Source organism: Accipiter gentilis, unplaced genomic scaffold (assembly GCF_929443795.1).
Source record: "Accipiter gentilis unplaced genomic scaffold, bAccGen1.1, whole genome shotgun sequence".
Classification (NCBI taxonomy): Eukaryota; Metazoa; Chordata; class Aves; order Accipitriformes; family Accipitridae; genus Astur; species Astur gentilis.
In genome coordinates, this window is record NW_026060916.1 from 1 (window position 1) to 13,510 (window position 13,510).

Consider the following 13,510-nt stretch of genomic DNA (forward strand, 5'->3'; position numbering starts at 1 on the left):
GCGGGGGGGTCCCCAGGCATTTGGGGGGGACCCCCAGGTGTCCGGGAGGGGTGACCCAGGGGTCCGGTCCCTGCAGCTGGACCGGCTGGTGCTGGAGGGGGCCCGGCAGCAGCGGGACATGGAGCAGCGCCACGCCCTGCTGCTGCAGCAGGTGGGCGGGGACGGGGGCGTGGTCAGGGCGTGGGGGGTGGGGTTAAAAGCCAGGGGGCGGGGTTAAAGGGCGGACTGGGGGCGGAGCCTAAAGGCGGGGGTGCACCAAGAGGGCTTTGCTAAGGAGGGAGTGGGCGGGGGGGCAGGCGTGGTCTGAGCTGGGGGCGTGGTCTTGGATGCGGGGGCGGGGCCTGGGGGTGGGGCTAGCTCCAAGGGGCGGGGCCGTGGGCAGTGGGAGGGGTCTGTATCTGACTGGCAGCAGGGGAGGGGCGAGCTCGGTTTTGATTGATGGGTGGGGACCCGGTTGATTGACAGGCGGGGTCAGCATTGATTGACAGCCTTCAGGTCGGGCTGGGATGATTGACAGGTAGCTGTGGGCGGGGCCAGCTTTCATAAGCTTTGATTGACAGCCCTAGGGCAGCACTACCTTTGATGGACAGCCTCGGGGGGTGGGGCCAAGTTGATTGACACATGCGAGGAGGGGGCGGGCCTTTAGCAGACTGGCAGCCCCCAGGACCTATTGGGGGCAAGCAGGGCTGAGGGGCGGGTACAGAGAGGCTGGGGGCGGGCCCAGGCTGACGGGCGGCCCCCAGGACCTATCACAGGAGACGGTGGGCGGGGCCACAGGGGAGGCGGGGCCGGGGGCCCCCCCCATGGAGGGGTACCTGTACAAGAGAGCCAGCAACGCCTTCCGCACCTGGAGCCGGTACCCCAACCCCCCCGCACCCCCAAAAGCCCCCCCCCGCACCCCACAGCTCCCCCGTACCCCCGAATCCCCCCTGAACCCCCCTCCCCCCCCCAGTGCCCTCACCCCCCCACCACCCCCAAACAGCTCCAGGTACCCCTGAACAACCCCTGTACCCCCAAATCCCTGTGACCCCCCCTACCCCCAACCCCCCCCGTACCCCTGAATGCTCCTTTTATGGGGTCCCCCCGACCCCCCCCCCTTTCGTCTGGGGGATTTTGGGGTCCCCCCGACCCCCCCCTTTCCCTGGGAAAGTTTGAGGGGTCCCCCGACCCCCACCCTTTCCCCAGGGGGGGCTTAGGGATTCCCCCCAGCCCTCTTCTTTTCTCTGAACCCCCCCTTTCCCCTGGGGGGTTTTGGGGTCCCCCCTGACCCCCCCCTTTTCCCTTGGGGGGGGTTGGGGTCGCCCCTTGACTCCTCCTTTCCCCTGGGGGGTTTTGGGGATCCTCCTGACCCCCCCATTCCCCCCCCAGGCGCTGGTTCTCCATCCAGAGCAACCAACTGGTGTACCTCAAACGGGCGCGGGTGAGCGGGTTTTGGGGGGCCCCGGGGGGGACGATGAGCTTGGGGGGCCCTTTGGGGGATCCCCCCCTTGGGGGAGATGGATTTGGGGGGTTGGTTTGGGGGGGAGCACATTTTGGGGGTTGGGTTTTGGGGAATAGATTTGGGGGAGCTGCTTTTGGGGGTGGCTTTGGGAAGCAGATTTGGGGGACAGGTTTTTGGGGGTCACTTTGGGTGGGGTGAATTTGGGGACATGTTCTTTGGGGGGTGGTTTTGGGGGGGTCAGGTTTGGGAGTACAGGTTTGGGGGTCAGGTTTGGGGGGGGCAGTTGGGGGGGCGGTTCTGGAGGTACAATTTTAGGGGGTTGGTTTTGGGGAGGAGGTTTTGGGGGATCAAGTTTGGGGGGCAGATTTGGGGGTCAAGTTTTGGGGGTCAGATTCTGGGGGAATAGTTTGGGGGTGCAGATTTGGGGGGGCTGGTTTTGGGGGGTCAATTTTGGGGTGCAGTTTTGGGGACCGGTCTGAGGGGGACACTTTGAGAGGCTGAATCTTGGCGGGTGTTTTTTAGGGCCTGGTTTTGGGGAGTGGATTTGGGGGGGGGGCTTCAGATTTGGGGGGGCATCGCTGAGGTTGAAATTTGGGGGTGCCCCCCCAGGACCCCCCAACCGTGGTGGTGGAGGACCTGCGCCTCTGCACCGTCAAGCCCTGCCCCGACCTCGAGCGTCGCTTCTGCTTCGAGGTCGTCTCTCCCTCCAAGTGAGTGCCCAGAGACCCCCAAAACCGCGGAGGACCCCCCAAAACCCCTTGTTCCCTGCTCCCCCATGTCCCCCCCCATGTCCCCTGACCCCTTGTGCCCCTCCGTGCGTCCCCCCCCAGCCCCATGTCCCCCCGTGTCCCTGTGAGCCCTTCTGTCCCCTGTCCCCCCCCGTCCCCCCAGGTCCCTCTGTGCCCCCCGGCCTCCTGCCCCCCCCCGGCCCCCCAAGTCCCTCTGTGCCCCCTGACCCCCCCCGGCCCCCCTTGTCCCCCAGGTCCTGCGTGCTGCAGGCAGACTCGGCGGGGCAGCAGCGAGCCTGGCTCAGCGCCGTCCAGAGCAGCATCGCCTCCGCCTTCAGCCAGGGGCCCCCCCGGGACCCCCCCGGTCAGGTGGGTACCCCAAAACCTTCTCCATTGGCAGGGGGGGTACCCCAAAAAACCACCTGGCTAGGTGGGTACCCCAAAACTCCTTAGGGTGGGCCTGGGACCCTCCAAAATTCTCTTGGGGGCACCAGGAACCCCCCCCCAAAAACCCTCCTGGGATCAGGGACCCCCAAAAATCCTCCTGGGGGGGAGATGAGGGACCCCAAAACCCTCTTGGAAGGATTGGGGACCCCCTGGGCTGGGGCTGAGACCCCAAACACTCTCCTGAGGGCATCAGGGACAACCCCCGTCCAAAAAAACCTCCCTGAGGGTGATTGCGGACCCCCAAAATTCTCACGGGGGGATTGCGGACCCCCTAAAACCCTCCTGGGGTGATCTGGGACCCCCAAAACCTTTGGGGGGGGATTGGGGACTCTAAAAGCCTCATGGGGGGTCAGGGACCCCCCAAACCCTCCTGAAGAATCAATAACCCCCCCAAAAAACCCTTATAGGGAAATCAGGGATCCCCAAAACTCTTCCGGAGGGGTCAGGGACCCCCTAAAATCCTCATGGGGTGATCTGGCACCCCAAAATCTTCTCGGGGTGGGATTGGGGTCCCCTCCCTACCCCCCAGGGAGGGTCCCCAAGCACTACCCAACCCCTGCCTCCCCACAACAGCCCCCCGAACGTTCGTGGTCGGGGTCCTGGGGGGTTCGGGGGGGGCCCCCTGAATCTCAGGTTCTGGAGACGGTGCTGGGGCTGGAGGGGAACGGGAGCTGCTGCGACTGCCGGGAGCCGGCACCCGCCTGGGCCAGCGTCAACCTGGGCATCACCCTCTGCATCGAGTGCTCCGGCATCCACCGGTGAGGGCACCCCAAAAAACCCCAGGGCACCCCAAAAAAAACCCCAGGGCACCCCAACCCCCCTTGCCCCCCAGGACCCTCAAATGTCTCCCCAAGCTCCATCAGAAGTCCCTCAAGGGTCCCCAGATCCAGCATCAACCTCTGCCTTGAGGGCTTCAGCATCTACCGGGGCACCCCAAAATGAGATAAGGGCATCCCACCCCCCAGGGCACCCCAAAATCCCCCTGCCCCCCCCCCAGACCCCCCGAAGATCTCCCCCAAGATCCCTCCAAAGTCCCCCAAGGGTGCCTCTGTGGGCCTGCATAGCCCCCCCAAGAGCCCTTCAACACCCCTGCAAGACCCTCAGGGCACCCCAGGGACCCTCAAGATCCCTCAGAGACCCCCAGGGCCCCCCCAGGGACCTTCAGAGCCCCCCAGAATCCCCAGGCCGCCCCAGAACCCTCAGGGCCCCCCAGTGCACCCCAAGACACTCCCAGGGACCTGCAGAGGCCCTGGGGACCCCCAGGACCCCCCTCAGGGTCCCCCCAGGAGCCTCCAGGGCCCCCCAAGACCCCCCCCAGGGACTGTCAGAGCCCTCAGCCCACCCCCAGGGACCCAAAGACCCTCCAGGGCCCCCCCAGGACCCGCAGGGCCACCCCAGGGACCCCCCAAAACCCCCCAGGACCCCCCCAGCACCCCCCCCCCCAGTGAGCTGTAGAGCCTCCAGGACCCCCCCACTCCCCCAGGGACCCCCAATGCCCCCTAAGACCCCCCCAGGACCTGCAGAGCCCCCCAGGGATGCCCCCAGGACCCTGAGGGCCCCCCCTGACCCCCCACCCCCCCGCCCCCCAGGAGTCTGGGGGTCCACTTCTCCAAAGTGCGTTCGCTGACGCTGGACTCCTGGGAGCCTGAACTGGTGAAGGTAACTGGGAGCACTGGGAGGGGAGAGGGACTGGGAGGGGTTGGATGGCCCCCCCAGGTGACACTCTGGGGGTAATCTCTGTCCCCCCACCTGTCCCCCCCCTCAGTTGATGTGCGAGCTGGGGAACAGCACCCTGAACCGTATCTACGAGGCTCGGGTGGAGGAGATGGGGGTGAAGAGACCCCCCCCCGGCTGTTCCCGGTGAGAGCCCCCCCTCATACTGCACCCCAAAATTGGGGGGGGTGTCAGACACCCCCCTGACACCCCCAGGCCCTCAGAGACCCCCCCCCCAAGTCCCTAACTGCTGCCTCCTGGGATATGCCCCTCCCCACCCAAGAGGATCCCCCAGGACCCCCCAAATCAGTGGACCCCCCCAGGGGGCAGTGATAGGGCCCCTGGGACCCCCCTGCCCAGGATCCTCACTAGGACCCCCAGAACCAGCCCTTAGGAGCCCCCCAGGAACTCCCAAATCCCTACAGGGCACAGTGGGAGGACCCCCAGCCTCCCCAGGGGCAGCGAGAGAACCCCGGGACCCCTCAGGACCCCCAGCCCCCCGAACCCCCCCCAGAGCGCAGTGGGAGGACTCCAGGACCCCTCAGGACCCCCCCAGGACCCCCCGGCCCCCCCAACCCCCCCCCCCAGGGTGCAGTGGGAGGACTCCAGAACCCCTCAGGACCCCCCCAGGACCCCCCAGCCCCCCTAAACCCCCCCAGGGCGCAGTGGGAGGACTCCAGGGCCCCCCCCAGGACCCCCCGGCCCCCCCAAAACCCCCCCCAGGGCGCAGTGGGAGGACTCCAGGGCCCCCCCAGGACCCCCCGGCCCCCCCAAAACCCCCTAGGGTGCAGCGGGAAGACCTCAGGACCCCCCGACCCCCCCCAGGGCGCAGCGGGAGGACTGGATCCGGGCAAAGTACGTGGAGAAGAAATTCGTCACCCAGCTCCCGGGAGGGGGGCCCAGGCCCCGCCCATCCCGTGCAGGCCCCGCCTCTCGCCCAGGCTCCGCCCCCCGCGGCAGCCCCGCCCCCCGTAGCTGCCACACCCCAGGTAGGGGAGGGAAGGGGATGGGGGGGAAGGGGTGGGGCTTAGGGTGGTGGGGCGGGGCTTGGGATGGAGGGGGGGGCTTGTGGAGGGCGGGGCTGTCATTGGGCGGAGCCTGCCATTCAGGGGAGGGGCTTATGGTGGAGGGATGGGGCATAATGTTAAGGGGCGGGGCTTCACTTAGAGGGGTGGGGCCTTATGGAGAAAGGCGGGGCTTATAATTGGGGTGGGGCTTGTGAGGGGCAGGGCTTAGCAGTGGCTTGGGCTTCTGAAGGGTGGGGCTTGTGGCAAAGGGTGGGGCTATTGCAAGGAGGTGTGGCTTATGCAGAAGGGGCGTGGTTTGTGATGGAGAACAGCTGCTGGGGGCGTGTCGTGTGGGCGTGGCTTATGCATCGTGGGCGTGACCTCCCAGCCAGGTGGGCGGGGCTTACAGGCCAACAACCTCCTAGCAGAGGATGGGGGGAAGCGGGGGGGGGGGGGCGGCAGGATGGGCGTGCCTCTCCGCGGGTGGGCGTGTCCCGAGCGAGATGGGCGTGTCCTGAAGCCCCACCCCTCCCCCCCCCAGAACCCCCGGAGGCAGAGGGCCCCCCCAACCTTCACCCCGGGGCTCTGCTCTACTGGGCGGCCCAGCACCGGCGCCTGCCCACCATGGCCGACGCGCTGGCCCACGGCGCCGACCCCGGGTGGGTCAACGCCGCCGAGGACAACCGCACCCCCCTGCTGCAAGCCGTCGCCGCGGTAACCGAGGGGGTCTTTTGGGTGGGGTGGCACCCACGGGGGCACCCTGGGGTGCTGGGAGCACTCCCCACCTAATTGTGTATGCCCTCCCCCCAAAAACAAGAACTCGCTGCTGGCTTGCGAGTTCTTGCTGCAGAACGGAGCCAGCGTCAACCAGAGCGACAGCCGCGGGCGGGGGCCGCTGCACCACGCCACCGTGCTGGGACATACTGGGTGCGTCCCCAGTAGCATACTGGGAAGGGGGGGGAGTGCTGCCCGTCACTCTGATCTCTATTTTATCAATGGTGGCGGCGCCCACCCCAAAAGTGGCCGGTTTGGGAAGCTAAGCAGGGGCTGCCTCGGGCACTGCCCAGATGGGTGACCTGACCCTACTCATTGAATTGGGGGGGGGGGGGGGGCTCTATTCCTTTGGGGGGGATCCGTATACCCTTTGGGAGGGTTCCTGCCCCATTTTGGGGGATCCCTATTCCTTTGGGAGGGGGGGTCTGTCCCCTTTTGGGGGGATCCCTATTCTTTGGGGGGGTATTCATTCCCTTTTGGGGGTCTCGATTCTCTTTCAGGGTTATCTATTCTGTTTTGGGGGTCCCTAGTCCCTTGGGGGGGGTCCTTATTCCATTTTGGGGGGATCTCAAGTCCCTTGGGAGATCCCTATTCCTTTTGGGGGGGGGGAGGGTCGCTATTGCTTTGGGAGGGACCCCTAGTCCCTTTCTGGGGGATCCCTATTCTCTTGGGGGGGTCCCTAGTCCCTTTTGGGGGTGCAATCCCTGCCCCCCCATCTCCTAAGGGTCTCCCAAAATGGGGGGGCACCCAGCACAGCTTCCCCCACTGGGAAGCTCAGCAGGTGCCGCCCCACCCGGTGCCTGGATGGGTGACCTCACCCCCATGTCTCTGTTCCCCCTGAACCCCCACGTTTCCAACCCTCCCCCGGCAATTTGCCCCCCCAAAATTCCAGCCTGGCCTGCCTGTTCCTGAAGCGGGGGGCTGACGTGAACGCGGTGGACGCAGAGGGCAAGGACCCCCTCACCATCGCCATCGAGCTGGCCAACGCCGACATCGTCACCCTGTGAGATTCCCCTCCGGGAGGCACCCGTGGGTGGGGGGGGGGCACCCATGGGTGGGGGGGGCACCCACCTTTCTTACACCCCCGCCCCTTTTTCTCCTCCCCAGGCTGCGGCTGGCCAAGATGCGGGAGCTGGAGGCGGCCCAGGGGCAGACTGGTGGGTTTGGGGGGGCTCCGGGGGTTGGGGAGGGGTTTTGGGGTGTCCTTGGATTTGGGGGGGTCCTGAGCAGGATCTTGTGGTGGGGTGGGTTTGGGGGGGGCACAGGGACACCCACCCCTGGGTGGTCCTCGGCTCCTGAGAAAGACCTAAGGGGGGGGATTCTCCGAGTTTAGGGTGTTCTTGGGTTTGGGGGGGGGGGGAGCAGGTTTGGGGGGGTCCTGGGATTTGGGGGGGGGCCAGTCTGTGTTCGGCGGGGGAGGGGGCTGAGTTTGAGCAGACCTCGAGGGGGTCCTTGGGGGGCTCCCTGGGTTTGGGGTTCCCCAAGAGGGTCCCTATATTTGGGGCAGCCCAAGTTTCGGGTGTCCCCATGGAGGTTTTAGTGGGGAATCCTTGGATGTGGGGGACTCCGATGGGGAGCTCGAGGGGGGGACCCCTATTTTGGGGTCCCCCACCCACCAACCTTCACCCCCCCAGGCGACGACACCTACCTCGACATCTTCCGCGACATCTCCCTCATGGCCTCTGACCACCCCGAGAAGCTCGCCCGCCCCCACCACAAGCTCACCACCCTCTAGCTCCGCCCCCTCCAGACCCTGCCACGCCCCCCCGGGGCAGGCCCCACCCCCTTACAGGCAGCTTCCAATGAAATAAAGCGTCGCCTTGGCCTTGCCCCTCCCACGGTCCCGACTCTGCGCCTGGCCGGGAACATCTGATGTGGCACCTAGAATGGGGCTGGTTGGGCTACCTAGAACCAACCCCCCCAATCTTCTACCTACAATGGGCCCCACTTGGGTTCCCTAGAACCGAGTCCCCCAAACGGGCCCGGGGTGGGTCACCTGGACCTGACCTCCACCATGTGGTACCCAAAATGAACTCCGCTTGGGTCATCTGGAACCAAACCCCCAACGGGCCCTGGTTGGGGTACCTAGGACTGACACCCCGCCGGTCTTTCACCTAAAATGGCTCCTGGCCGGGTCACCCCAAATCAACCCCAATGCAGCACCTGGAACACCTTGTGTTTTAAAGGGGTATCCCCCACCCCAGGAAGGGGGTGACACCCACCCTCCACCCTTGGGTGCTGAAGGAAGGACGGGAGCCCAGGCTGAGCTTTGTGGGGAGCAGAGAGTTTTACATGGCTGGTTCTAGAGCGGATCGGCAGGGGGTCTCGGGGCCAGTGGGGGCCGGGGCAGGACTCCCTTCTTTGCCGCCGGCATCCTGGGAAGCATGGAAGAAGCCGGGGAGGGTGAGGATGAGGAGGCTCCCGGCCAGGAGGAAGGCACCGGCAGTAAGGAAGGAAATGGTGTAGTTCCCGGTCACGTCCCGCAGCCAACCTAAAATATGGCAGCGTTGAGGCACCTGGAACCCCAACCGCCCCCCCTAGAACCAGCCCAGAGCCCACCTGGGGGGGGCCAAAGGGTTGGGGAACAAGGAGGGTGTGGGTTGGGCGCACCTGGAACCCCACCTAGGCCCCCCCTAGAGCCTGCCCGCACGCTGCTGGGGGGACCCAAGGGTTTGGGGAGCGGGAGCCTGTGGGCGCCCAGAACACGCCCGGGTTCCAAAGGGAACCCCAATCCTCTTGGGGTATGGAGAGCCTGCAGCATGGCCGAGGTCACCCTATGTCACCCCACGTCACCGAATCCGGGTCACCCAACCCCACCACGAGCCATTGCCCAGCCAAACAGCCATGGGGATGGGAAACACATCCCCCAGCCGGTCCCTGGGTGCCCCCTGTGACTGGTTCTAGGTCACCCAACCCTCCCGGCCCCCTGGCACCGCAGCGGGTCACCTCCATACCGGCAAAGGGCGCCCCCAGCAGAGACCCAAAGCTCTCGAACATCTGCATGAGGCCGATGGCGTGGACCAACCGCCCGGCGCCAACCACCTCGGCCACGCCGGCAAACTGGAGGGGCACGACGGCTCCGGCGCAGAACCCGTAGGCGGAGGCCAAGGCCAGGAGACCCCCGAAGGAAGTCCCCAAGGGCAGGAGCAGCAACACCAAACCCGTCAGCACGGCCCAGGCGAAGAGATGACGGAGCAGCGGGGTGGCCGGCCGGGCGGCCAACCAGCCGGCGGCGACCCGGCCTCCCCCGTCAACCGCCGCCATCGCCGCCATCACCAGCCCGGCGCGGTGCTCGTCGCACCCCACCTCGTGGGCGCGGGCTTCCCCGTGGACAAAGGGCACGTAGTAGCCGGCGTCCACCAACACGAAGGCCAAGGCGTAGCGGATGAAGGGCCCGTGCCGCAGCAGCCGCAGCAGCCCCGGCCGGTCCCGCGGTGGCCCCGGGGCCTCGCCGGGGACGGGCAGGGGCCGGAGAAGAGCCCCAGCGGCCACCAGGTTGAAGGAGATGGCGGCCAGGAGGAGCAGGGCCCCCCGCCAGCCGTAGGTGTCCAGCAGCAGCGGGACCAGCGGCCCCAGGGCCAGTCCCGAGACGCTGGCGCCCGACACCACCAGCCCGGTGGCCAGCGCCCGCTGTGCCGGGAAGTAGCGGCCCACGGTCCCCAGGGAGGGCGTGAAGACCAGCGCCCAGCCCAGGCCTGTGGGGAGAGGCGGGGCACCCCGTGGGCACGGCCGGCCAACGGGGCGGGGTGGGCTAGGGCGCCCAATAGCCTTGGGCCGTCCAAGGTTGCCCAATGGTTTGGGGTGTTCTAGGTCACCCAACAGCCCAGGGTGCTCTAGGTCACGCAAAGGGATGGGGCGGTCTAGGGTGCCCAGCGGGATGGGGTGGAGTAGGGTGCCCGGTGCCGTGGGGCTGTCTGAGGTCACCCGACGGTCTGGGGTGTTCCGCCTCACCCGACAGGCTGGGCTGCTCCCAGTCACCCAAGGGACCGGGGCTGTCTAAGATCACCCAATGACCTGGGGTGTTCTGGGTCACCCAACGGCCCGCAGAGCCCCAGGCCACCCAGTGCCGCGGGATGTTCTAGATGACCCACGTTCCCTCGCACCCCACCCCCCACCCAGTGACCCGCCACGTTCTAGGTCACCCAACCCCTCTCGCACCCCATCCCTCGCCCAGTGACCCCCCACGTTCTAGGTCACCCAACCGCCCGGCACCCCGTTTCCCAGCAGCCCCTGCTCCGTACCCGCCAGCACCCCCACGCTGAGGTAGAGGTGGGTCATGTGGGTGGCGAAGGCCCCCAGGAAGAGCCCCAGGCCCGAGAGGAACCCCCCAACCATGGCCACGGGGCGGGCGCCGAAGCGGGTGCTCAGGGCACTGCCCAGGGGCCCTGCAATTGGGGGGGGGCGGAGCCCCCAGGGCCGCTTACTGGGGGGACTGGGAGCCAGGGGATGGATGATGGGGCGTCCCAGTGATCCCAGGGCCCCTTCCTGGTGGGACTGGGACCCCCAGAGGCTGGATAGGGGCAATCCCAGTGTTCCCAGTGCCCCCCAGTAGCCTCCAACCCTTCTTACTGGTGTGATTGGGACCCCAGAGGGACGGATAGAGGCAATCCCAGTGCTCCCCAGTAGTCCCCAACCTTCCTTACTGGTGTGCTTAGGACCTCTGGGGGTGGGTAGGGGGATTCCAGTGCTCCCCACTGCCCTTTACTGGTGTGCTGGGACCCCAGAGAGAAAAAGAGAAGCAATCCCAGTGCTCCCAGTGCCCCCTACTGGTGCGCTGGGCCCCCAGAGGGACAGATAGAGGTAACCTCAGCCCTCCCAGTGCCCTCAGTGCCCTCCCAGAGACCCTTACTGGTGTGCTGGGCCCCCAGAGAAACGGATAGAGGCAATCCCAGTGCTCCCAGTGCCCCCTACTGGTGTGCTGGGACCCCAGAGAAACGGATAGAGGCAATCCCAGTGCTCCCAGTGCCCCCTACTGGTGTGCTGGGACCCCAGAGAAACGGATAGAGGCAATCCCAGTGCTCCCAGTGCCCCCTACTGGTGTGCTGGGCCCCCAGAGGGACGGATAGAGGCAATCCCAGTGCTCCCAGTGCTCCCAGTGCCCTCTACTGGTGTGCTGGGACCCCAGAGAAACGGATAGAGGCAATCCCAGTGCTCCCAGTGCTCCCAGTGCCCCCTACTGGTGCGCTGGGCCCCCAGAGGGACAGATAGAGGTAACCTTAGCCCTCCCAGTGCCCTCAGTGCCCTCCCAGAGACCCTTACTGGTGTGCTGGGACCCCAGAGAAACGGATAGAGGCAATCCCAGTGCTCCCAGTGCCCCCTACTGGTGTGCTGGGACCCCAGAGAAACGGATAGAGGCAATCCCAGTGCTCCCAGTGCCCTCTACTGGTGTGCTGGGCCCCCAGAGAAACGGATAGAGGCAATCCCAGTGCTCCCAGTGCTCCCAGTGCCCCCTACTGGTGTGCTGGGCCCCCAGAGGGACGGATAGAGGCAATCCCAGTGCTCCCAGTGCTCCCAGTGCCCCCTACTGGTGTGCTGGGACCCCAGAGAAACGGATAGAGGCAATCCCATTGCTCCCAGTGCCCCCTACTGGTGTGCTGGGCCCCCAGAGAAACGGATAGAGGCAATCCCAGTGCTCCCAGTGCCCCCTACTGCTGTGCTGGGCCCCCAGAGGGACGGCTAGAGGCAATCCCAGTGCTCCCAGTGCTCCCAGTGTCCCCCCAGTGCCCCCTACTGGTGTGCTGGGCCCCCAGAGGGACGGATAGAGGCAATTCCAGTGCTCCCAGTGCTCCCAGTGCCCCCTACTGGTGTGCTGGGCCCCCAGAGGGACGGATAGAGGCAATTCCAGTGCTCCCAGTGCTCTCTACTGGTGTGCTGGGCCCCCAGAGGGACGGCTAGAGGCAATCCCAGTGCTCCCAGTGCTCCCAGTGCCCTCTACTGGTGTGCTGGGACCCCAGAAGGATGGATAGAGGCAATCCCAGTGCTCCCAGTGCCCTCTACTGGTGTGCTGGGACCCCAGAAGGATGGATAGAGGCAATCCCAGTGCTCCCAGTGCCCCCCCAGTGCCCCCTACTGGTGTACTGGGAGCCCAGAGGGACGGATAGAGGCAATCCCAGTGCTCCCAGTGCCCCCTACTGGTGTGCTGGGCCCCCAGAGGGACGGATAGAGGCAATCCCAGTGCTCCCAGTGCCCCCCCAGTGCCCCCTACTGGTGTAATGGGACCCCAGAGGGACAGATAGAGGCAATCCCAGTGCTCCCAGTGCCCCTTACTGGTGTGCTGGGCCCCCAGAGGGACGGATAGAGGCAATCCCAGTGCTCCCAGTGCCCCCCCAGTGCCCCCTACTGGTGTAATGGGACCCCAGAGGGACAGATAGAGGCAATCCCAGTGCTCCCAGTGCCCCCTACTGGTGCGCTGGGCCCCCAGAGGGACAGATAGAGGTAACCTCAGTCCTCCCAGTGCCCTCAGTGCCCCCCCAGAGACCCTTACTGGTGTGCTGGGACCCCAGAGAAACGGATAGAGGCAATCCCAGTGCTCCCAGTGCCCCCCCAGTGCCCCCTACTGGTGTAATGGGACCCCAGAGGGACAGATAGAGGCAATCCCAGTGCTCCCAGTGCTCCCAGTGCCCCCTACTGGTGCGCTGGGCCCCCAGAGGGACGGCTAGAGGCAATCCCAGCCCTCCCAGTGCTCCCAGTGCCCCCAGTGCCCCCCAGCGCCCACTCACCCCCCAGCTGGAGGGCGGCCAAGGGGGCGGAGCCCACCCACGCCGCCGCCCCCGCCCTGGCCCCGAAGGCGCCCCCCAGCGCCCGCAGGCAGAGCCCCAGCGCCCGCAGCCCCCCGGCCACCAGCGCCGCCTGCAGGAAGGCCCCCCCCAGCACCCCCCACCCCCCCGGGGGGGGCCGGGGGGGACCCAGCTGGCCGGGGGGGGGGACCCAGCCCTCCGGGGGGGACACTCTCAGGAGTCCGGGGGGGGGACCCGGGTGGCTGGGGGGGGGAGCAGGAATCTGGGGGGGGGGGCCTAGACCTTCGGGGGGGACCCAGGAGTTTTTTTTGGGGGGGGACCCACGTGTCTGGGGGGGACCCAAGAGTTGGGGGGGGACCCTGGGTGTCTGGGGGGGACCGAAGAGTTGGGGGGGACACACACCCAGGAGTCCTGGGAGGGGACCTAGGTGGCTGGGGGGGGGCACTCAGAAGTCTGGGGGACACACGCAGGAGTTCCGGGGAGGGGGGGGGCGGGTGTCTGGGGGGCTCCCAGGAGTCCGTGGGGGGCACCCACAAGTTCTGGAGGGGACACAGGCACCCGGGGAGGGACCCAGGTGTCTGGGGGGGGGACACCCAGGTGGCCGGGGGGGGGTGTCCAGGAGTCCGGGGGGCACAGGCAGCCAAGGGGTCCCAGGGGGTCAGG

At 67.0% G+C, this 13,510-nt stretch overlaps 2 protein-coding genes across 2 annotated transcripts; one reads left to right on the plus strand and one right to left on the minus strand.

The window, feature by feature from the left end:
• Positions 1-7: 7 nt before the first annotated feature.
• Positions 8-7,957, plus strand: ACAP1 (ArfGAP with coiled-coil, ankyrin repeat and PH domains 1; the record flags this gene model as incomplete). Its single annotated transcript, XM_049797321.1, has 14 exons — positions 8-151; positions 744-856; positions 1,369-1,420; positions 2,051-2,151; positions 2,424-2,538; positions 3,190-3,374; positions 4,206-4,275; positions 4,382-4,476; positions 5,155-5,318; positions 5,878-6,050; positions 6,154-6,263; positions 7,003-7,113; positions 7,218-7,267; positions 7,745-7,957. Coding segments are annotated over 14 exons (1,584 nt in total), but the record flags the coding sequence as incomplete, so codon positions are not given.
• Positions 7,958-8,048: 91 nt separating this feature from the next.
• Positions 8,049-12,959, minus strand: LOC126037107 (monocarboxylate transporter 13-like; the record flags this gene model as incomplete). Its single annotated transcript, XM_049797322.1, has 4 exons — positions 8,049-8,601; positions 9,065-9,805; positions 10,352-10,804; positions 12,830-12,959. Coding segments are annotated over 4 exons (1,527 nt in total), but the record flags the coding sequence as incomplete, so codon positions are not given.
• Between the last annotated feature and the right edge of the window lie 551 nt (positions 12,960-13,510).